This window comes from Nansenia antarctica (genome assembly GCF_963989245.1).
Source record: "Nansenia antarctica genome assembly, chromosome: 14".
Lineage (NCBI taxonomy): Eukaryota > Metazoa > Chordata > Actinopteri > Argentiniformes > Microstomatidae > Nansenia > Nansenia antarctica.
Window position 1 is genome coordinate 17,795,199 of NC_137684.1, and position 25,082 is coordinate 17,820,280.

The 25,082-nt window shown below is 40.3% G+C and overlaps 1 protein-coding gene across 1 annotated transcript; it reads left to right on the plus strand.

Moving 5' to 3' along the window:
- The first annotated feature begins 12,763 nt into the window (after positions 1 to 12,763).
- On the plus strand, positions 12,764 to 23,979 carry LOC308170186 (fatty acyl-CoA hydrolase precursor, medium chain-like). The gene is made up of 23 exons (XM_080544947.1): positions 12,764 to 12,839; positions 13,178 to 13,311; positions 14,810 to 14,963; positions 15,635 to 15,739; positions 15,831 to 15,932; positions 16,289 to 16,435; positions 17,281 to 17,358; positions 17,596 to 17,743; positions 17,895 to 18,044; positions 18,852 to 18,924; positions 19,087 to 19,260; positions 19,466 to 19,666; positions 19,876 to 20,014; positions 20,632 to 20,765; positions 20,854 to 21,007; positions 21,239 to 21,343; positions 21,432 to 21,533; positions 21,928 to 22,068; positions 22,549 to 22,626; positions 22,864 to 23,011; positions 23,166 to 23,318; positions 23,547 to 23,619; positions 23,788 to 23,979. The coding sequence occupies exons 2-23, from the start codon at positions 13,181 to 13,183 to the stop codon at positions 23,963 to 23,965; spliced, it is 2,868 nt and encodes a 955-aa protein (XP_080401073.1). The 5' UTR covers positions 12,764 to 12,839; positions 13,178 to 13,180; the 3' UTR covers positions 23,966 to 23,979.
- Positions 23,980 to 25,082: the final 1,103 nt, after the last annotated feature.

Genomic DNA, 25,082 nt, shown 5'->3' on the forward strand with positions numbered 1-25,082 from the left:
TGTAAATACTGTCATCACTGTCAGGTACAAATCTTCTCCCATCTGAAAGGCATTAAATACCATATCAATTATTGACTTCTTTCGAAAAATCTATAGTAATGGGATTTCATTACATTTATAGCAAAACTATCCACCATTTTGTGAGTGAGTTTAGTGAGTTTTCCCTGAGCTTAATAGCACTCCAAGTAGATCATGTTTTGTCTAGCCTACAATGGGATTAAGATGATCTTAGTGTAATAAAGCTCCTAGGGAACCTCACACTAGTGGGGTGCAGCGAAACCAAAATAAATACAGGTATGACGTCAGAAATCTGGGAGTTACAGCGGAAACAAGACTTACATTTTCCTTTGAGATACAGCATTGACTGTGGGCCCCAGTGGTTCGGATTCAGTTTAATCTGTTGAGAGGAACAATGTCTAATTTAAGTCACCTGGTTGTAGTTGCTTTACTTTTAAGTGTTTCAGAATATTTCTGTTAAAAATAATAACAATAATAATAACAATTGTTAGCTGAAACTGTATGAAACACTACCTTTTGAGCGTGATGAGATTCCATAAACAAAGCTATCACTATGATCGTACAAGTCCATACAACTGTTGCTCTTGCCCTCTAGAGACAGGAAGAAATTAAATTAGCAACATTTCAGCATTTATCAGAAATCTAAACATTCAAGTTTACAATTACAAATGTCATTTCCTGAAAATAGTGGATAGTTCTGGTACAAAAGTTATTAAATCCCATTACTTGTAATATACTTGCAGTACATAATCTAGCCTACTTACCATATCTGCCATAGAAAGAGGTAGTTGTTTTCAGTCCAACCAAACCATGAATGATTTGGCCAATGTTCCTGTCCCCTTTTATTCTCATCAATAGCAACAGGGTCTCAGGTTCAATACTACCCCCTGTGTGAGACAGCCTGTAGGGAATCAGGGAGCTCTCAGGAAAGCTGTTTATGCTAGCTTGAAAAAACAAAAGCTTACGTCAAGACCACTACTGCCATAATGAAAGTCAATACGATCTGTGGCTTATAAATTGTTTTTGGGATTTAGATAAAGATTAAGATTACAATTAATCTACAACTTATTTAGAGAAATATATATATATATATAATATTTTCCTAGTCATCAGTCATCACTGCTCAACATTGTCTATTGGCCTCTCAAATACATTCATTAGTAACACAGGACTAGAGGAACATGTTGAACACATGAAGAGATATGAGCTTTCGAAGTCAATAACACAATCTGTGATGTTGTTTTATTGGTGCATCTCTTGAGATCACATTGTGGTTACTGTAACAGATGTAGAAGGGAAAGTGGTCATAGTAAATAAAACAGATCAGTGACACACATTCTCAATCTTAAAAACAAACCAATAAAAGAAGACACTTCTCCAATGAACAATGAAATCTAATACTATCTTTTCATTAATGTTTCAAACAAATAACAGGACACAGAGATTCCAGAGATGCATTCTGAGACTCATACCTGAGTGAGTGAGTGGATGAATATAATAAATTAAATAAATTGTGCAGATACATAAATAATTATGTTAATAAATACAAAAATACGAACAAGGAACAAATCGAGATTAACATCCGACTGAACATGCAAAGCAAACATTGTGCAAATATAATTTCTTGAGGGTTAGAATCTGAAACAAACACTATCTAACCAACATGAAAACCACCCTAACACAGGACTAGAGGAACATGTTGAACACATGAAGAGATATGAGCTTTCAAAGTCAATAACACAATCGGTGATGTTGTTTTATTTGTGCATCTCTTAAGATCACATTGTGGTTACTGTAACAGATGTAGAAGGGAAAGTGGTCATAATGAATAAAACAGATCAGTGACACACATTCTCAATCTTAAAAACAAACCAATAAAAGAAGACACTTCTCCAATGAACAATGAAATCTAATACTATCTTTTCATTAATGTTTCAAACAAATAACAGGACACAGAGATTCCAGAGATGCATTCTGAGACTCATACCTGAGTGAGTGAGTGGATGAATATAATAAATTAAATAAATTATTGTGCAGATACATAAATAATTATGTTAATAAATACAAAAATACGAACAAGGAACAAATCGAGATTAACATCCAACTGAACGTGCAAAGCAAACATTGTGTAAATATAATTTCTTGAGGGTTAGAATCTGAAACAAACACTATCTAACCAACATGAAAACCACCCTAGTTCCGTTCCCTACAAGCTAGTAGGTTTAAATATTGACCCGATGATGTGTGACAAACACTGGCCGAACTCCTCCAGAATCATTCTCTCAGCTTGAACCGAAGTGTAGCCTTCCTTCTCGGCCGCCTCTGCCTGGGCCAACATGCAACCGCATGTGGTTTCCACTACGTCAAGCGTGATGCCCGCCATAGGACACCTATCAACAATAAGACCCACAGTCAGTCACCAGAGAGCTAGAGAGAGAGAGTAGAGTAGAGCTTTCAACAAGACACAGTCAGTGAGAGGAGAGGCCATTCTGAATCATCATTACAACAACAACAACAACAACAACAACAACAACAACAACACCAAGACAAGATTCACAGTCAGTCACGAGACAAAAAGAAAGGAAGAGACCATTCTGAATCATCATTATATCAACAACAAAATTGCCATTGACACAAGGCCTTAGATTTTTTGATGACTGCAGATGTTTGTCTTTGCTCACCTTGGATTTAACTGAAACCAGAAGCACCTTAAATGGTCCAGTAAGTAATATTCAAGCTTACTTGTTACTGGCCAGGGGAGTGGGCCGATTTTCACCCTTCTGTCTCCTCAAATTTGTGCGCATGCAGAAACACAACAGCTAATGGCCGACACTACAAGTCCATTTCAGGGGGTTATATTATCAGTGAGGAGGTTGGAACTTCACACTGAATTTCACCACGAAGGCCAGTGGTGGCACATTTCCAACAAACTTACACCCTGCACCTTTAATTCAAATTGACTTTCATGGATTGTTTGGCCTGATAATCATTCACAACACTTTTTTTTTGTTAATTTTTGTGATTAAAGCTGTATAAAAACACTTGAAAGAAGGCATTGATGTGATGTACTGTATGGGGCATTACAAACTACAGGACATCCCCAAATTATTCTGTGCTGGCTCAGATATTTTCACATTGTCCTTTCCAGCACTGTGTCAGAAACTATGGAGGATGCGTGACCAGGCCAACACAGTACAGTACAGCTCAGCTCAGTTCGGTTCATCTCTGTGTTGTGTTCGGCTATATTTCAGTGGTTGAGACTGATATTAGAAGGCCTCACTTGTTCTTTTGACAGTTGGCCTTCTTGTAGAAGGTGGTGTCTGGGCTGTCGCACACTGTGTCTGGGCTGTCTTCCTGGGCTGTCTTCCTCTTCGGACTGTCCTCGTAGTTCTTGCAGCCCACACACTTGCATGTGGATGAGCACTTTATATTGGCCTGCAAGGGTCAATGGGGATAACACAGCCGTGTGTTAGGCCTAGTGCTTAGTAGTATGGCAGTTCTGCTTCGAATATTATACGCAAATGCCTACATCCATCAATTTCTTGCCTCATTAAACCAAACAACCCTTACTTTTAGAGTAACAAACTTAGCAAAAATAGGTTGGTGCTCATGGTGCTCATGGACATAGGACAATAAAGTAATTTCTGGACATTATTACATTAAGGAGTACCGTACTTGATTTGGCTTGCCAAGTGCACTGGGTAGTCATTCTCATTCCATACTGTACCTCGAAGCACTCGCAGTAGTTCTTCAGACAGCCTGACCGTTTGCAGTTGCAGCCCTTGTTGTGACGACCTTTGACCTCCCCTGATTTTCCGTTGCCAATCTTTGGTCTGAAGGCCTCTGGATTTCGATCCAGGCAAATCTTGAGGTAGTAAATGTCAACAAACGTTGTAAGAAGCAACCGGATATCGAGTGACACTGCAAACATGGCTCTGTAAACACCAACAATGTACTACAGTCATTAAATGAGAGGAGCAGATTGGTGAAGCTGTGTGCGTCACTCTAGTGAGGCACTCTGCCATAATGATTCCACTAATTACCTGACCGCCTCACCTCAGGTAGTGAACACTTGAATGGTTCAATAATAACCATGACTAGTTAATTCAGGTTATACAGTGGCTGTCAGGAACAACCACAGGACCACTGTGTGTCTATTCTTATCCCTACCCCTCAACAACAGATACATAACGTAATGAAAAATAAATGATGCATCATCCAGAATGTTTGTCTGTTTTACTATAATTGGAGCTGCCTTCTTAACCTGGTCTCCCTACATCTTTACACCTTAACTCAATAAATAAAGGTTAAAGATGCATTATGGAACTTTTGTCAGCAATTATTTACAATGTTAATCATGTATGGGTTATGATATAATGTTAATTGATTTATTATCTCATTAAACCACAGTCCAGTTTAAGGTTAACAAACTTTTGCTAATGGGTGTGGGGAGGTGCAACATTTCAGTCAGGACACTCATGTCAGTTTAACCATTTACTGCATGAACATTTTAATTTTCTTTTGAGCGCCTTGCCCAGAGTTAAATGAATACAACTTGCAGTTATATAATATGGTTGGGAACAAGCTGTCACAAAACATTAGGTCAGCTGTATCTGTATTCTGTATCCATTTTTTAAACAAGCTGAAGACTGTTCTGTTATGTTTAATCTGTTAATCTGTTAATTCTGTTATGTTCTGCCTTGCCTTGACTTGCTTAGGGAGCCCATAACTTAACAGATAAGCCACATAAAGAGCAACCTATCGGTTGGAGGCTGGGCATGTTGGACAAAACCATCTGGCATGATCACAACCAGAACAACTGTTTGGATGCTACATATGAGCGTTAACTTGCTGAACTCTGTTCTCTACAGCCTGTGACTGTGTTTATGCATCTGTCTAAACAATTGACTTAGAGGGGCCTAACTGAACTAATGTTAGCTTCATTTAGGAGACCAACCAAGAGCTCCCCCAGAGGGCGAAACTTCAATACAGTTACTTTACAGTAAGTAAAAAATAAATTTAAAAATATTATACCGTGATAGCATTGCATCTCTCCATCTCATGCTCCGTGGTGTTGAAGCAGTTGATGCAGTTGCAGTTGCTGCAGACTTCTCCTCTGGCGAAGCAGTCGCAGTAACTTTGAAAGATTACACAGTAATGAGGCCATCTTCAATCCATCAGGAGGTTATACTGTACATAACAATATGCGCTGTGATGAGATGTCAAAAACATGTCATGGCATGCACATCTGCAGTCACACATTGACGCAGGTACAGTATTCAGACACGTAACACAATTCTTCATCCCAGAGTAAATCAAATATGATTTAAAATTGTTTTTATGTAAGTATAAAACATAGTAAATATACAACAGCATTTAACGTATATTATTATATCTAACAATTACCGTATTGACCCGAATATAAGACGACCCTGATTATAAGACGAACCCCCTTTTTCAAGACAACTTTTTGGAAAAATACTTTTTTGAAGACCAAATCTTTTAATAAAGAAAATCATTTCATTTGTATTCACATTGAATAAAGCAATGTAGGTTATTTTTATCATCTTGGGGTATGGGCATACATTTGTTACGTTTTTCAGTCACATACTTTTGTCAATCTCCTGGAAGCGGCCGCTTTGTGGACCGCAATACGCTTTTCTCTGACTTTTAGCATTCTATTACACTCTGTAATATCATATTTCTTGTTTGCTCAACAGTTGTTTGATGCCTCTGCTTCATTGATCACCATGGTCTTAAATGTGGCTTTATAACTCGTTAACTACAAGTATAAGTTTGTTTGTTAACTTGACCAACTTAAGAGCCACTTTGTCCGAGCTGGTCCGAGTGTCTCTCCATCTCTCCAGGCACCTGTCACTGGGGTGTGTGTGAGAGGGAGAAACATGGTGGCTGGCGTGGGGAACAGTCCTTTGGCGCCATACGTTGTTGTGAATGAATATTGACGTGTAAAACTCTAGGGCGACTCTAGGACGATGCATCTTTTTCAGACGTATTTCCGGGATAAAAAGACGGTCTTTTGTTCGGGTCAATACGGTAATACGGAAAGTTAATAGTGATTAAACTCACAGTTTAAGACACTGGGACTTGGTACAGTTGCAGGGCTTCTTTGATGTGTTGTCCCATGAAGATCCCCCAATTCTAGAGAGGGATGGAAATAGGTCGGTTGCTTGTATCAATTCATGCGTTGATTTGCATCTGGTGTAATACCTTAGGGCTGTATGCTATTACTGTATGCTACATTGCTATGTAAGTTGTTGGATGAATATGGTGATGTTATTGTTATTGTCTGTTGTATGCATGTTTTATATCAATAGCCAAGGTGGCAACTTTCCCTGCAGGGATTAATAAAGTAATATTGATTTTGTTATATTTTGATATCTGTTATAGATCTGTTAATAATCTCTGCAGCAGATTTGAGTATGACAAATGGATCAGCTAGGAGATGGTTATTATAACATTGGTTGCTCCTACTGTATGCCAGGTCCATTGGGCTGACCATCTGGGACCAGACCTAGGGCATCGGAGTACCAAGGAACCAGTGCCTGGTGATACTGGCAGGATTCAGGATAAAATGATGTCGTCATCATGTGAAATTGCAATAAGAACTCTTATCTATTAGCTATTTGATTAGCAATAAGAACAGTGTCAGAAAAAACAGAGGAATGTGCATTGGCTGTAAGCTGCTGATATATTCAAATGAACTAAAGTCTTGTATTGAGTGCATTGTGAAAATGTAAATTCACTCAAACCCATCTATGCAAAAGGCTTTAACTTGTCACTGACCTGTGAATGGTAGGGTCCACTAGGCATGTGGTCGTAGCTGTAGCCAGAGCTGAGCTGATTGGACAACAGGAGAGTGTGGGGGGCGTCAGTCATGATATTGATGAGAATTTTTGGGATGTCGTGTTGTGCTGCATACTGTATAGACTTAATCTCTCTGGGAAAGTAACAGACAGAGTAAATATTGTGTTCACTCAAAGTTGCCTAAAGACTCACTGTGTTGTTTTCCCCAAGCTGGTCTAGGCAGGGCTGCAGATCCATAGCGAGTGGCCCATCGGCCTCGACCATGGCATAAACACAAAGATGATTATCATTGCGGTTGTCGACAATCCAGAATAGTCCAAGTATTGGTCATGTAAGGAGCTGCAGTACATCTAAACATCACATTATTTCTATTGCTTATCACAAACATACATCAATAAACCCTGGAGAGGTCATGGCAATTGTGTTTGAGATAGAGTACTGCTCCTACATTATATCATTCTGTCTGAGCTTGGGGCCCTATTCACACCCTATTCATTCATTCAAAAAAGAATAAAAGAAACTCAGGACCTATTATATATTGAATAAAGTTATCTGTGTCTTTAACACTAGTTTGAAATCTTCTTACTGGCTGACTGATGTCCATTAGGTTATGGGGTATTACCTCTGCAATGGTGTCCTGTTGAAATTGTGTCCTGGGCCTTGCGCCTTGCGTGTGCCAAGGAATGTCGTCTGGGCAAATACTTGCAACAGCATCATAGATTTCACCCTGGACAAAACAATAATCAGTAGGCCTACAGACTGATTGAGGATGCTGAGGTTATTCAAGCGGTTTGTTGGTTAGAATCTGTACTTACTTGCATCATACCACGGTGGGCAGTACCTCCATCAGTCCATGAGCCACTGAGTGAGCTCGGATGGCTACTGTTTGTTAAATTGAGCATGGGGCTAAGGAAATGGTAAGGCACACTGGACTGTGGTTGCATGTAATCCGGATGAGTGGGAACTGGGCATTTAGGGAGAGACGGTTCAGGACTGTGTGGTAGTGGGTAACAGAATCTGTATGTGGGACAGTGAGGGTTCATCTTGCTGGACCCAGCCTCTCTGCCATGCTCTGACCAATCTCCTTCACCACTTGTATGGCGTATCACCCCTGGGAAGCTGAAGTCAGAGTGACTCCCTCCTGAATGATGGATGCCATCCATGGTGGCACAGTGAGGGTTCATCTTGCTGGACCCAGCCTCTCTGCCATGCTCTGACCAATCTCCTTCACCACTTGTATGGTGCATCACCCCTGGGATGCTGAAGTCAGAGTGACTCCCTCCTGAATGATGGATGCCATCCATGGTGGCACAGTGAGGGTTCATCTTGCTGGACCCAGCCTCTCTGCCATGCTCTGACCAATCTCCTTCACCACTTGTATGGTGCATCACCCCTGGGATGCTGAAGTCAGAGTGACTCCCTCCTGAATGATGGATGCCATCCATGGTGGCACAGTGAGGGTTCATCTTGCTGGACCCAGCCTCTCTGCCATGCTCTGACCAATCTCCTTCACCACTTGTATGGGGCATCACCCCTGGGAAGCTGAAGTCAGAGTGACTCCCTCCTGAATGATGGATGCCATCCATGGTGGCATTCCATGCTCTTGTTGTGTCCATCTTGTCAGAGGAGTTGACAGATGAGGTCTCCGGTCCAGGATTCTCATGACTTCTGTGGTTTAGCTCTTTGTGGAAGCTCATTCTAAGTCTCCTCCTTTGACAAAGAAATAAACAAATGTTAATTATATAGCTACTTTAGTGTGTAAGTAAAAGGATTGTGGCCCACGAAACAGGTCTACTATCAGTTTACCATTTATACCCAAACTCAACTGTCCTTGTCAGAATGTAATAGTTCACTATTTAATACCTCAATCCATCTGAAAACAAATCAACAGAATCAGCAAGTGAATGAGCTTCCTCTGTCAATCTAGTAACCAAGATTGCTAAACTAGCTAGCTAGCGTTTGTAACAACTGTAGCTTGCAACATTGTAATTCATTGAAATATTTTATATTCCAAACGGTTTGTACAAAGATGATGTTCCCGAACTCATAAAAACTCTCCTAAAGTTCAATCTAAAATCTTAAGTTACATATGAAGCTGGTGTTGCTAGTTAGCTACTTCCCTGTTACGAAATTGTCATTGTCACATTGTTATTGTGACCAATGTGTTATGTGATGACCATACTAAAACACATAGACACTATACATTTATTGTCCACTTGATGGCGCAGTAGAGCAAATAAAGCAACACGAAGCTTCGGCCCATGTGTGACCCAATTGGATGGAAAGCTTCAACAGTTCATGAAGCTTCATATCATCTCGCCATCACTACATGTTATATTACCGATCGAGTGGTTGTGCTATGATGAGTTTATTTTGGCGTGTAGCGCTAGCTAACCATAGCGTTAGCACTGCCTATGGTGAAACTGCACGAATTCCTTCCTTGGCGACGTTGTGTGACTGATTAGCACCCAGCAGCTGACCTCCTCAGACCATAAAGCTTGTACTAGCTGGGCAGTAGCTAAATGTCGATGTTTGCAACAGGACCGTACACTGTATTTATAAGTGGATTGACTAAATGATTTGTTATCATATCATCTGTAGCTGTAATAAGGACACATTTTGAGATGAAGTTGGTGTAACCTCTAACTGTCATAGGTCTATAGTATACAGTTAGGTCCATATATGTTTGGACACAGACAGAATTGTCGTTATTTTAGCTGTTTACCAAATATCCGTGGCTGCGGTCGTCCATTTACGTTGCGATTTAATACCCAGCCATCACCTTGTCTTGAGATGTCTTAAGATGTCTTAATGAACCAAAATATGACATTTTGTCTGTCAAGATGTCTTAAGTCGTCTTAAGACCTAGACCTACGTCAATCTCTTTCGTATAAATGTAAATGAGCGTCCATACAACATAATGGATGTGAACAATGTTTTGGCTCAATAAAAAACATTTTAAATAAAAGATAACATCTCACTAGTACTGCTAGTGGCTAAACTACTAGTTATAATTTATATTAGGCGTTATTTGTGTTTTTATCAGCAGTTTACCGTTGGTAGCTGCTATGAATATGGGCTTAAAGTGCTAGATTAGATTAGCTATAGCTAGCTGTGTGCTGACGACCGTCGAAAAACTGACTAACTACTAGATGTTGTAAAACAGCCGGGCATTGCCCTTGTTTTGTACTAAATAATACGGTATAATAACTATAACATAGTAGCCTGTTTAATAAATAATAATGTATAATAACTATAACATATTAACCTGTTTAATAAACAATAATGTATATTCACCTGTTCTCCTGGAGCGGCCGTTATTCTTCCTGAGGTAAACGACCTGACTCCTGGGTCGCGAGACGTTCTCTGGTCATTATAAAGCAGAACGGCGCGAAGAGCGTGCGTCGAGAAGCAGGGTTGCCAGATGGGGGCGGGTTACCGCCGAATGGGTTACTGGATTTAGCGGTTTAGACTGGTTTGGCTGTCAATTGTCAATCCCATCTGGCAACCCTGCTAGAGTGACGTAAACGTCTTGACAGTTCAGACGCGGGCGCGTTGCTAAATATCAGATATGTATCCGATCATGTAATACCACCTCTGAACCCTACCCTACCCTATCATATAGATATATAGATGTAATACCACCTCTGGACGATGTAATACCACCTCTGAACGATGTAATACCACCTCTGAACGCCACCCAGTTCGGATTTTAAAAAAGTTTCATGTGACTTGCGCTGTTCCCACGGTCATGCATAAATCAGACCTGAGTCGCGTGTCGGCAAAAAAATGGGATTTGGGGTCACATTTCACTGCAGTTTTCACACACATTTCACTGAGGGGGTAGACGGGGTCCCGCCCCAGATCTACAGGGCACAGGGGGGGCGGTCCCAGGGTAAAGACGGGACATGACAAGTGGAATAAAATATACATCTGCTACATTCACACATGATGCTGGATTGAATAAATTCAGATTCAGATTCAGATAAAGTTTATTGCCATTATGCTTGACACATATAGGAATTTGTTTTGGCATTTACAGAAGGTGCATTTATGCTTTTTCCACATATACATGAACAAAAACAAGTACAAATACAAATGCAAAAACAGGCAAAAACAGGACAACACAGGACAGACAGTGCATGGAAATTGCTACTATGATTCATAAAATATGCAACTGTGTTGACACTTGAAGTTTCTGACACTTCCTGGTACTAGGAGGCACAGTTAAGAAAGAATACGATACGACTTCCACCTCGAGGTCAGGACACTATTGAACAGTTGAACCTTATTAGCTGCACTGACTGAAAGCTTATCAACCACATAAACACACGCACTCTGTCACTCGAGGCGCACCTTCACACAACTTGCTGCGATCGGGGTTGCATAACAGGAACCAGGGGTGTTGGGACAGCTCGTGTTTGAGTCCGATAGCCATGGAGAGTTTAACAGGCTTGCTTTGGCTCAGTCTATCAGTTAACATATTGTTTCTGTATACTACGGCAGAATTGGACGGTAAGTAGTGCCTAGGCTATTATTCCCATAATAGTTGCATGCAACATAGCTCGTAGTCAATTTCCAATGATATCGTACGATATTGCTCTTCAAAGACTAAGGCTACAACTTTAGTATCGAAATCATTTGAAACTGTTTTTATTTTGGTTAGACGTATAACTTCTGCGTAACATCCCATAATATAAAACAATTATAACATCGGCTTAATTTGGAGGCAATTGGAGAAAGTGAGTAGACAGGCACGTCAAGTTTTTCCAAGGGTGGGGTTACTAGACTCCTCCTGTTAGATTGAACTCTGCCTTAATGCCTTTAGTGGGTTGGTTACTGATTATGAATATCAATTCATAATGTATCTCAGTGGACTCCTGCACATTTTGTTTTTACATTGCTGGATCAGGTAGTTCTTACTCAAATGTGTTGCAATGTGTTTGCAATCACTGCCCCTCATGCCTCCTCTGTTTTGGGGTTCTTGATTGGGTTTGGTGGCACACCTAGCCTGGAACCAGAGAGGATTTTGCTTGTTCGGCACAAAGCCGTAAATTGAGTTATTATTTAGCAGAAACAGATGATTTATACATGACTGATGGATGTGAAATAGTTCCCTCTGTGAGCTCCTATTAATTTTGTATTTTCATTTGAATATTATTTAGGCATAATGCTACCCAAATTAAAATATACAATTAATATACCTTCACAGATGGGGCTAGTTTAGATGAAGAGGAAACATAAAGTGCACAAAAGAAGTGAATACTTCCTAACTCACAATGACTCAATGACTTTGATAAGCACATTGAATAAATATAACGGAGCGTTTTGGAGAGCTTGATTTACCACAGCTAGGACGTTAGAGACACTATAACCATAGGAAACAACATACCCCTAAAACCATCTATATAACTGAACAGGACCGGTGGTCCAGATCAAACTGGGGGGTCTGAGAGGACAGTACTTGAGTGTGAAGGACAAGGAGACGGTGGTGCACTCCTACCTGGGCGTGCCGTTTGCCAAGCCACCTGTGGGCCCTCTGAGACTGGCCCCGCCCCAGCCTGCAGAGGGATGGGAGGGAGTGAGGGATGCCACCCAGCAGCCTCTCATGTAAGACCCAGCAAGGTCACATTAACACACCTTTTCATCTCAATGAAGTCTCTTGTTGTATAAGGCTTAGATAAACTAATTATATGAAATACAATCAGTGAATGTAGTGATTTCAAAATGTGCACAACTGAACTGAAAAAGCATGACCTGCCCCAAGCAATACTCGGCATTAAATTAGTTATTAATCACATAAATAAGGTTAATGCAATGTTAGTGAATGCAATGTTACCCAAAACCTATGTTTCAGGTGTGTTCAAGACAGACAGATTACGATAGACATTGCGGACATGCTATCCTGGTCAATGGAAATTCCAGAGGTGTCAGAAGATTGCCTTTACCTCAACATTTACACTCCGGCTAAACCCTCTGAGAATGCCAAGCTGCCTGTAAGTCTAATAGCAGGAACATTTTGCTTACAGATGTTTTTTTTACGTATTATTACATAGACAAATGTTGTGTCATTTTCAGTAATGCCAATAACTTTTCAGTGTACATTTCTCAAATACAACTGACATGACTGACAGCTAATTGATGATGACAGTCAATCTTCATTTGCCAGTCGGACTGTTACCTTAGTGAATGATCCCAGGTATGGTTGGCATTGTAACATAATAGTTGTGAGTGTATAGGGACATTGTGCAGCGAAGATTTTTGGGAAATTGTGGCTGCCAATTACCTTTTATGTGCAGGCCTATGGACAGAATGTATTGCCTGTGTTTCCCAGGTCATGGTCTGGATTCACGGAGGAGGACTCTTCATGGGCTCTGCATCAACATATGATGGTTCTGCTCTGGCTGCCTATCAGGATGTTGTTGTGGTGCTGGTTCAATATCGCCTGGGATTGCTGGGGTTCTTCAGGTAAGACTGGATCTACTGTTGAACACATGAATGTAGATCTCTATAACAGATGAAACCCAAGTAATCTGTCCCTGTCTGTAGCCCTGAGAGCTAATCATATTGGTCATTATGACCAATGGGTGTTTAGTATCAAGTTAGAGAGCAAGGGAAGGATACTATTGATATAGTTTATCATCGCATTGGAGTTGGAAACAAGTGGGTGGGTCCAATTTAATAGGGGTCTGGTGGTTGTCGCTCAGAAATGTAACAGAGTAGATGTCATTTCCTGTATTCTACGGCCCCAAGACTTTGGAACTCCCTCCCCCTGACCTGAGAGCCGCTCCTTCAGAACTAATCTTTAAGCGGCAATTAAAGACACATCTAATTTACATTTAGGCAGGCCGGCAGTCAGCTTTAGCCTTCTTATTGTTCCTGTTTATCCTGTTTATGTTCTGTTTATGTTGTCCCCTTTTTGTTTTTAATCATTGATGTTTAAATTGCACTTTTCGGATATTTTTTGTGCATTCGTGCTGGAAAGGGCGCTATATAAATAAAGTTTTACTTACTTACTGACTTAATACTTTTATCTGGCTATACTAGCATGAGAAAAAATATTTTAAAATACATTTGTTAGAAAACTTGGGGGGAAGGGGGTGACCGGCGCAATGTGCAAAAGTCTTGCCATGCTTGGCTCTTAATGTTATTACCAAACTGAGACGTTTCTGGATCGTATTTAACCAGGGCCGGCCCTAGGACTTTTGAGATGAATGTTTACTGTGCCCCCCCTCACACACACACGTTTTGTCTGGGGGGTTGGAGTATTCGATAGAGGGGTGTTTCATCGGCGTGGGGTGGGGGTAGATGAACTTACACACACTCACACTCAATAAAGACACACTAAATAAATTAAATAACATATACAGTGGCTATAGAAAGTCAACACACCGCTTCACTTTTTCCACATTTTGTTGTGTTATACTCAATTTATAATAATTTTAAAATTGGCATCAATCCACACACAATACCACATAAGTGAAAATACGTTTTTATTTTTTACATTTCTGCAATTGTATTAAAATTTAAACACAGAAATATCTCGTGCATAAGTCTTCACACCCTTTGCTATGACACTCTTAAAATTAACAAAAAAGCAAAAATGTCATCAACAAATCACTCAGTAAGTTGAATTAATGAATTAGTTTAATTCAAAAAGTGAAACTTTAATGTATTCTAGATTCATTACACATAAAGTAAAATATTTCAAGCCTTTTTTGTTTTAATGTTGATGATTACGGCTTACATCTCATGAAAATCTAAAATGCAGTATCTCAAAATATTAGAATATTACATAAGACCAACCTAAAAAAGGATTTATAATACAGAAATGTCGACCTTCTGTAAAGTATGTTCATTTATGCACTCGATACACAAATTACTGCATCAATGCGGCGTGGCATGGAGGCATTCAGCCACCTGGGTACACAGTGTTTTTCTGTGTTCTCTGATCTGTTCCATACAGCACCGGAGACAAGTCTGCCCCAGGGAACATGGGTCTACTTGACCAGGTGGAAGCCCTGCGGTGGGTCCAGGAACACATCCACAACTTTGGGGGAGATCCTGCCACTGTTACCATAATTGGGGAGTCTGCCGGAGGAGTGAGCGTATCTCTACTGGTGAGGATTACTTACACACACACACACACACACTTTATCTTTTTTTTTTATTATCTTGTATGTACTTTATCAGGTTCACTATACTAAAAACTGTAATTATGACTGATATTATGTTTAAAGGAATAAATTACGTTCTTGTCTTTTGCTGTATATCAAATTATTTAATCAAAGATATATTTAGATATTTTTAACCTTACACAATTGTTTTACATCTAACAATTAATATTGTGGATAAAATGTTCAAGATACATTTGGAGTGCAGTATGTTTTTATATTGTATTGATATCTAGAACAATTCCAGAAAGATAAAGAATTATACAATGTTTTAATTGTTTATATTGGTACCATTTGATGCCAATGTTTTCTGCAGAGTATATTTGATCAAATAATAATAAATAATTTTGCCATTTAGCAGACGCTTTTAATCCAAAGCGACTTACAATTACGAATTACAGGGACATTCCCCCTGGAGTAACTGAGGGCTAAGTGCCTTACTCAAGGGCACACTAGTAGTGGTGTGGTTTCAGGCGGGAATTGAACTCACAACCTTCCAATCACAAGTCCAACTCACTATCCACTAGACCACCACTACCCCGTAAATACATTCACAGTATAGATTCTTGCATATTGGAAGACTTCAGCCTCTTAAAACTGTCTTTATTTATTACCAGCTTCTCTCTCCATTGGCTTCTGGCCTTTTCCATGGTGGGATAGCTGAGAGTGGCACTGCAGAAATGGATATGCTCCTCAGTCCCAACCCCCTACATGTGGCCAAGGTACTGTAGTTTACTGTCTTCCCACCAAATTCAGGTTCCATTAATCAATGGTTTGCAGCACAATTATGTATGTCCTATGTGTTGCTAATAGATGGTAGCAAACATATCTGGATGTGATATCACCAACACAGAGGAGATTGCAGAGTGTGTGATGAAGCTGACTGTTGATGACATACTGAACTTTCCAAACGAGGTGAGATATCCTGGACACCAAACCGATATTAGTATGTAATATTTCTACTAATATAATATATATATATATAATATGTCATTTAGCAGACTACTTTATCCAAAGCAATGTAGAGGAGAGTGAGAGCATAGATACCTACCGTACATAGATACCTTAAATAAGTAAATATCAAGAGTACAACTAAACAACAAAGTGTTCAGCTAATATCTGAACTACTAAAAACATCATAAGGTAATAACTTATTTTAATATTTTCTATACAACTTTTTATTTGTTGTGTAATGTTGACATACTGTCTCTCCTTGCACCTGGCAACCTCTAACTATTGACTATTTCAACCATCTTGTCTTTATTTTTTAGATGGGACAGATGCGATTTTTTGGCGTGACTGTTGATGGGCAGTTCCTTCCCAAGTCAGTGAAGGAGATTCTCCAAAATCATGAGATGTACAAAGTGCCATTTATGACTGGAGTAAATGATGACGAAGGTGGCTGGGTTCTAGCAAGTGTGAGTTGGCCATGATTTTCATTTGCCATGGTTGAACTTTAAAACCATGTATCTATTTCCAAACGTAGAGTAAGTAGGTCTAAATGAAAGTATAAAGTTGAGTTTTTTTTTTTTTTTTATTGTGTACAATTGGTCTAATCAAATGTAAAGCTTTAGTGTTAGTTAATTCAGATGTTAAACAAAGATCCCTAAGCATGTTCAGTAGTGGAAAAACACAGATTAAGCCTCGTCCTGGACTAAATCACACTTTGAATGTAGAATCACCATTGAAGATACCTTTTAGTCTTGGATTTGGCTTAATCTGTGTCTGGGAAACAAGTGGCTCGTTGGTCTAGCAGTATGATTCTCACTTAGGGTGCGAGAGGTCCCGCGTTCATATTCCGGAAGAGCCCTCCTTTAGAGAAATAAAAGTATATTGGGAAACGATTACAAAGCATGTGCAAGGTTAAAGTTGACAGAGTATATACAGAAAAACATAGACAATAGGTGTACACTTACTGTGACACAGCCATGGAAAGGGCTCATAAGCTACACTGTGGACTACTACTATGATGTAACAGTTTTCTATCACAACGTCTGCCAGTGGCCCCTGGACTGAGCTAGATTACTCTTCCTGCTACGACTGGTGAATTTATGATTCACTTGCTTAGTCAAATGTATCGATTGCAAGTCGCTTTGGAATAAGGCGTCTGCTAAATGCCAAAAATGTAAAAATGGAAACCATCTCCATGTTGTCAGATTAGTTAGGTTGCGCATTGATTTCTTCCACTTCTAAACCAAATATACAGTATGTTGTTTTCAGGGAGGTTAGAGAAGCTAATGACAAATGTGTTCTCTTGTGGAAGTTATTTGCTCCGCCAGGTTGGGAGGATGGAGTGGACAGGGAGCAGATTATCCCTCTTCTGGCCATGTTCTACCCTGATGTAAGAAAACACCTGCACAGATATTGCTCAGACGACATTATGTAACATTTCTAAAACATAGATATACAGTTACTGACTAGTCTCATATCAATCACTGTATGGCACTCTGCCACTACCTGGCATACTACAGTGTATTGCATTAATGCAATGTCAAACTGATCACTGCCTCATCTCATTACTGATTATTCAAAACTGTACATTTTCTATATCAATATGAACATTATTTCTCTTCTTCAGCCCAAAGACAAGTGGATAACTGAGCTGGTGGCTGATGAGTATCTGGGAACCTCTGGAGATCGGGTGAAAATGAGGGATGGGTTCACTGAGCTGGTTGGGGACCTGATGTTCACCATTCCAGCCCTTAAGACTGCAAACTTCCACAGAGGTAAGAATTCAGGAGTCAGGACATTTAAATGAAATTTAAAAGGATTGCTAGAAAACTACAACCTTCTCAATGGCCTTAGTATAACATTGAATCTGCCAACATTACCAGATGCACACTCTCCTTAATATTGTTGTCCTACACCACCCAACAGATGCAGGCGCCCCTGTGTACCTGTATGAGTTCCAGGAATCTGCCAGCGTTCTTAAGAAGAAGAGGCCAAGCTTTGTTGGGAGTGACCATGGAGACGAGCTTTTCTTTGTTTTGGGAAACTGCTACGCTCAATCCCATATTATAATTGATGGTAAATACAACTCAATCTAGTAGCTAGTTAGCTAATCTAGTATCGTCTGGGGTTCTGATACCCTGTGGACTGTGGTGAATATCCTGCCACTGGGCTTTACAATCTATAATAAACTGAAAAATGATGTTGCCCTACTTGGGGACTTTTTCACCAGACCCTATCACATACACTCACAGAACACTTTATTAGGAACACTATACTAATACTGGGTAGTAGAGCCTCCCTTTGTTCTCAAAACAGCCTAAATTCTTTGTAGCATTAATTCCACAAGATGTTGGAAACATTCCTTTGAGATTTTTCAGGTGCACTTTCAAGCTGTGAATCTTCTGTTCTACCACATCCCAAAGGTGTTCTGTTGGGTTCAGATGTAATATATCATTGCTAGGTGCTATACAGTATATTGGATGAGCAGTAGGAAGAGCTATCTGTCAGTAACCTCATCCTCATCTCCTTCAGAGAACCCGGGTTACATTCATAACTTCTAGTTTTTTCTCTAGTCTGTTACCCTGCCGACTTTTCTCCTTTTCTACCCTGCCTACTTTTCTCCTTTTCTACCCTGCCTACTTTTCTACTTTTTAGGGGTGGCTTTTAGGGGTTCAAACCCCAGCTTGTCATGTGTCAAAGTACCCTTGAGCGAGGCACTGAACCCCTAATTGCTCCAGGCTCTGAACCCTTGCCTAGAGCATGACATACATTTTGTTGTACTCTGTGCAATGACAAAGGACCTTCTTCTGATACTTTTCTCCATAGATGCTGAATAGTATTTCCACTCACCACCAGCTTCCAAATCTGCCTCTTTTTTCTCAGGCAAATGTACAGAAGAGGATGAGCAGCTAAGCAGAACCATGATGAGCTACTGGGGCAACTTTGCTCGTACAGGGTAGGAATCTGCTCTCCATCCAGTTTCAAAAAATAATAATAAACATAAATGCCTCTTTGTAATCACGTGTGTGTGTGTGTGTGTGTGTGTGTGTGTGTGTGTGTGTGTGTATGTGTGTGTGTGTGTGTGTGCGCGCACATGCACATGCGTGTGCATACTCAGGTCTCCTAACGGGGCCGGGCTGGTTTATTGGCCCAAGTACGGACCAGAGGGAGATTACCTGGGGATCGGACTGGAGCAGGTACCTGGTCAGCACCTGAAGAGGGACCGCTTCACCTTCATGACACTCCTTGAGAAAGTGCGTCTGGGTCTGAAGAAGATGGAGCAAAGCGAGCTGTAGGTTGCCACTGTTCTCTCTGCCGTTCCCTCTGATCCTAACTCAACTCAATTTGATGATCAAGGAACATAGGCTTTCAATTAATGGATTGCTTACATTTTTGCTTCACAATTAGCAGAAATCATACTTGACCGTCAACACTTTGTAAATTGAGGTACATTTTTGTATTTGTGTGAACAATGCCCAATGGCAATTTCTTCACAGACCAAAAACAGGACCGGTGGTCCAGACCAAACTGGGGGGTCTGAGAGGACAGTACTTGAGTGTGAAGGGCAAGGAGACGGTGGTGCACTCCTACCTGGGCGTGCCGTTTGCCAAGCCACCTGTGGGCCCTCTGAGACTGGCCCCGCCCCAGCCTGCAGAGGGATGGGAGGGAGTGAGGGATGCCACCCAGCAGCCTCTCATGTAAGACCCAGCAAGGTCACATTAACACACCTTTTCATCTCTGGTTGTGTAAGGTCTCTGGTTGTATAAGGCTTAGATAAATATATTCCATGAAAAAAATAATTTGTCCAACTTAACTTTGAAAAGGTGACCTGTTCTGCTACAAATACGTTCATGTCATTCCATTAATGCAATATAACCAAAAACCTGATGATATGCCATATTTTTAGGTGTGTTCAAGACAGACAGTTGACCATCGACCTTATGGGCAATTACTCCATCAAAATGGATCTTCCAGAGGTGTCAGAAGATTGCCTTTACCTCAACATTTACACCCCGGTTAAACCCTCTGAGAATGCCAAGTTACCTGTAAGTCTAACAGTTGACACATTGTAGTTTAGAGCCTGGACTGTAGCTAACAGTCTGAACCATAATAGTTGTTTTTAAATTACAGACAGTTTTTTGGGTTATTTTCAGTGATACTGTTGAAACCAGTGGTACCTTTCAAAGTTAGGGAGGATGACATTCTTTTAATGAGCATAGCTGTATTTCTATGAAAGACTATTGGATGACTGTCGTTCATCCCATTCACCCAGTTGAATCTAACATCAATAGATATTTAAAAAACATATAGTCAGTGATGCTCTTTACAGTTTACATTTCTCTAATATGCATGCTATTAAAGTGATTTGTAAGGTATTTGATTATTATTGTCAAACCTGACTAGTTGTCAGTAAAGCTGATATCACAGTGAATAAATCCCATGTACTGTATGTTCATCATTGTAACACTAGTAATAATGGTTACCGTACTAGTGACAGTGGTTTTAAGTGTACAGTGGAACTGTGCAGTGAAGATGTTTCCATACTGGCTTCTATCATGGCATTGAGAAACGGCTTTGATCATCAAAAGCAACAGGATAATGCATGTGTAGAGAATTGAAATGTGTGGGCCTATGGACAGAATGTATTGCATATGTTTCCCAGGTAATGGTCTGGATCCACGGAGGGGGATATAGCATTGGCTCTGTATCATCATATGATGGTTCTGCTTTGGCTGCCTATCAGGATGTTGTTGTGGTTATGGTTCAATATCGCCTGGGATTGCTGGGTTTCTTCAGGTAAGACTGGATCTGCTGTTGAACACATGAATGTGGATTGTCAGGAATCTCAATAAAAGAGGAGACCCAAGTAATCTGTTCCATACAGCACAGGAGACAAGTCTGCCCCAGGGAACATGGGTCTACTTGACAATGTGGAAGCCCTGCGGTGGGTCCAGGAACACATCCACAACTTTGGGGGAGATCCTGCCACTGTTACCATATTTGGGGAGTCTGCCGGAGGAGTGAGCGTATCTCTACTGGTGAGGATTACTTACACACACACACACACACACACACACACACACACACACACACACACACACTCCAGAAAGGCAAAAAGGTGTAGTTCTACAATGTTTTCATTGTTTATATTTTTGCTATATGTTTTTGTGCATGTTTTTTCTTTTATCAAATACATTCACAGTATAGATTATTTCATACTAGGAGACTTCAGTCTTGTGAAACTGACTTTATTTATTTAACATTACCAGCATCTCTCTCCATTGTCTGCTGGCCTGTTCCATGGTGGGATAGCTGAGAGTGGCACTGCAGAAGTGGATATGCTCTTCAATCCCAACCCCCTGCCTTTAGCCCAGGTCCCATATTTACAGTGTTCCCACCAAATTCAGTTCCATGAATCAGTGATTTGCAGGACATAATTAATATCCTCTGTCTTGCTAATAGATGGTGGCAAACATATCTGGATGTGATATCTCCACTACAGAGAAGATTGCAGAGTGTGTGATGAAACTGACTGTTGATGACATACTGAACCTTCAAAAACAGGTGAGATATCCTGGACACCAAACTGATATTATCACCAATGTTTCTGCTAATATAATATAAAATATACTGTATGACATTTAGCAACGTTTTTTTTAATCCAAAGTGATGTAGAGGACAGTGAAAGCATACATGTACGTAAGTGTTTTGTATAAAATACATGGTCCTACTGTTGCAGGACATAATAGCACCTTCAATAAGATTATATCATGGGTATAATAACTCTGAGTGTTCACTTATACTTAGCTGCCGACAATGTGTAAACTATTAAAAACCTTAGAGGGTAATAACTTGTGTTCATATTTTCTGGAGGAGTAGTGTAATATTGACTTACTGTCTCTCCTTTCACCTGGCAACTTCTAACTATTGACCATTTCAACCATCTTGTTTTTTTTAGAATCCGATATTTCTTGGTGTGACTGTTGATGGGCAGTTCCTTCCCAAGTCAGGGAAGGAGATTCTCCGAAATCATGAGATACACAAAGTGCCATTTATGACTGGAGTAAATGATGACGAAGGTGGCTATCTGCTAGCAAGAGTGAGTTGGCTTTTAACAATGATTTGACATCATGTGAAAATCCAATATTAGGCCGAATGACTTCATTTGCCACGGTTGAACTTTAAAATCATGTATCTGTTTCCAAACGTAGAATAAGTAGGTCTAAATGAAAGTACAGTTGAGAATTCTTCTTTTTTTATTGTGTACAATTTGTCTAATCAAATGTAAAGCGATAGTGTTAGTTAATTCACGTGTGAAACAAAGATCCCTAAGCATGTTCAGTAGTGAAAAACACAGATTATGCCTCGTCCTGGACTAAATCACACTTTGAATGTAGAATCTCCATTGAAGATACCTTTTAGTCTTGGATTTGGCTTAATCTGTGTCTGGGAAACCGGCTCCATGTTGTCAGATTAGTTAGGTTGCGCATTGATTTCTGCCACTTCTAAACCAAATATACAGTATGTTGTTTTCAGGGAGGTTAGAGAAGCTAATGACAAATGTGTTCTCTTGTGGAAGTTCTTTGCTCCGCCAGGTTGGGAGGATGGAGTGGACAGGGAGCAGATTATGCCTCTTCTGGCCATGTTCTACCCTGATGTAAGAAAACACCTGCACAGATATTGCTCAGACGACATTATGTAAAATTTCTAAAACATAGATATGCAGTTACTGACTAGTGTCATATCAATCACTGTATGGCACTCTGCCACTACCTGGCATACTACAGTGTATTGCATTAATGCAATGTCAAACTGATCACTGCCTCATCTCATTACTGATTATTCAAAACTGTACATTTTCTGTATCAATATGAACATTATTTCTCTTCTCCAGCCCAAAGACAAGTGGATAACTGAGCTGGTGGCTGATGAGTATCTGGGAACCTCTGGAGATCGGGTGAAAATGAGGGATGGGTTCACTCAGCTGTTTGGGGACCTGATGTTCACCATTCCAGCCCTTAAGACGGCAAACTTCCACAGAGGTAAGAATTCAGGAGTCAGGGACATTTAGATTAATGAAATTTAAAAGGATTTCTAGAAAACTACAACCTTCTCAATGGCTTTGGTAACATTGAATCAGCCACCATTACCAGATGCACACTCTCCTTAATATTGTTGTCCTACACCACCCAACAGATGCAGGCGCCCCTGTGTACCTGTATGAGTTCCAGAAATCTCCCAGCGTTCTTAAGAAGATGAGGCCAAGCTTTGTTGGGAGTGACCATGGAGACGAGCTATGTTTTGTTTTGGGATACTGCTACACTACTCAATCCCATATTATAATTGATGGTAAATACAACTCAATCTAATAATCGAATAGCTCTGCCCTAAAATATATGTATAGTACTGTTCTCTTTCAGAAGACTCGGTTTGACCCCTCTTTATTGGACACGCACTGTGTACCTATTCACTGAAGAATTATTTTTATGTTTTCATTATTATTTCTTTAGCCTGTCCTATTTTTTCCATAGATACTGAATGGTATTTTCAGTTTCTAATTCTGCAACTTTTTCTCAGCCTCGTGCACAGAGGAAGATGAACAGCTAAGCAGAACCATGATGAGCTACTGGGGCAACTTTGCTCATACAGGGTAGAAATCTGCTCTCCATCCAGTTTCTAGAACAAAAATGCATAACATGTAGAATGCCTCATTGGAATTTCTTGTGTTCATATACTGTGTGTGTGTGTGTGTGTGTGTGTGTGTGTGTGTGTGTGTGTGTACATCTCTATGTGTGTGTGTACGTCTGTGTGTAAACAGGTCTCCTAACGGGGCCGGGCTGGTTCAGTGGCCCCAGTACGGACCAGAGGGAGATTACCTGGCGATCGGACTGGAGCAGGTACCTCGTCAGCACCTGAAGAGGGACCGCTTCACCTTCATGACACAGACCCTTCCTGAGAAAGTGGGTCGGGAGAAGATGGAGCACAGCGAGCTATAAGGCTCTTCTCCCCTCCATCTCCCCTCAGGTCCACTGTTTTGCATTCATCAACTCTTCCTTCCCTTGAATCAAACATGCAGTAATGCACTGAACAAACATTAGTCTGTATGTCCATGCCCTGGAACACAATGTAACAATCATACATGCAGGGAATGTAGAAATGTGATTATTAATAATGAGAAAGTATTGTTATTTTAGTATGATTTATTTGTCTCTAGCAGATGCTTTTATTGTACCTTGTTGGGTGCCCTGGGAACACATGATTTTTACAATCACTGTACACTTACACCTTTGACTAAATGGCATGTTATGTTATATTTGACCAGAAATCCTTCCTTCCCTGGGTCTTGTTTTAATTTTCCAACCCACTGTTATGAACTGTTTGGAGTATTTTTTAAGAAGCAGTATGGCTGGCAGTTTGAGACATATTGAGGTATTATCTATGGTTTGAGACCCCTGCTGTAGAGGGAACATAGGTTTTTAGGATACAGGTAAAGGTAAGACCATGCAATGTATATTTTGTTTTGAATGAGTATGAATAGCGGAACTGCATTTGTCTACAATTAATGTGAATCGAATACATAAGTTACCTGTATGTGTGTGTTACCTGTATGTGTGTGTTACCTGTATGTGTGTGTTACCTGTATGTGTGTGTTACCTGTATGTGTGTGTTACCTGTATGTGTGTGTTACCTGTATGTGTGTGTTACCTGTATGCGTGTGTTACCTGTATGTGTGTGTTACCTGTATGTGTGTGTTACCTGTATGTGTGTGTTACCTGTATGTGTGTGTTACCTGTATGCGTGTGTTACCTGTATGTGTGTGTTACCTGTATGTGTGTGTTACCTGTATGCGTGTGTTACCTGTATGTGTGTGTTACCTGTATGTGTGTGTTACCTGTATGTGTGTGTTACCTGTATGTGTGTGTTACCTGTATGTGTGTGTTACCTGTATGTGTGTGTTACCTGTATGAGTGTGTTATCTGTATGTGTGTGTTATCTGTATGTGTGTGTTACCTGTATGTGTGTGTTACCTGTATGTGTGTGTTACCTGTATGTGTGTGTTATCTGTATGTGTGTGTTACCTGTATGTGTGTGTTACCTGTATGTGTGTGTTAT

Excerpts from the sequence above, each read along its gene's own strand:
- LOC308170186 (XM_080544947.1), top strand. The coding sequence starts at position 13,181 with ATGGTCTGGATTCACGGAGGAGGACTCTTCATGGGCTCTGCATCAACA. Across the intron at positions 14,964-15,634 it reads GAGTGAGCGTATCTCTACTG|CTTCTCTCTCCATTGGCTTC; the intron begins GTGAGGATTACT and ends ATTTATTACCAG. Across the intron at positions 16,436-17,280 it reads GTGGCTGGGTTCTAGCAAGT|TTATTTGCTCCGCCAGGTTG; the intron begins GTGAGTTGGCCA and ends CTCTTGTGGAAG.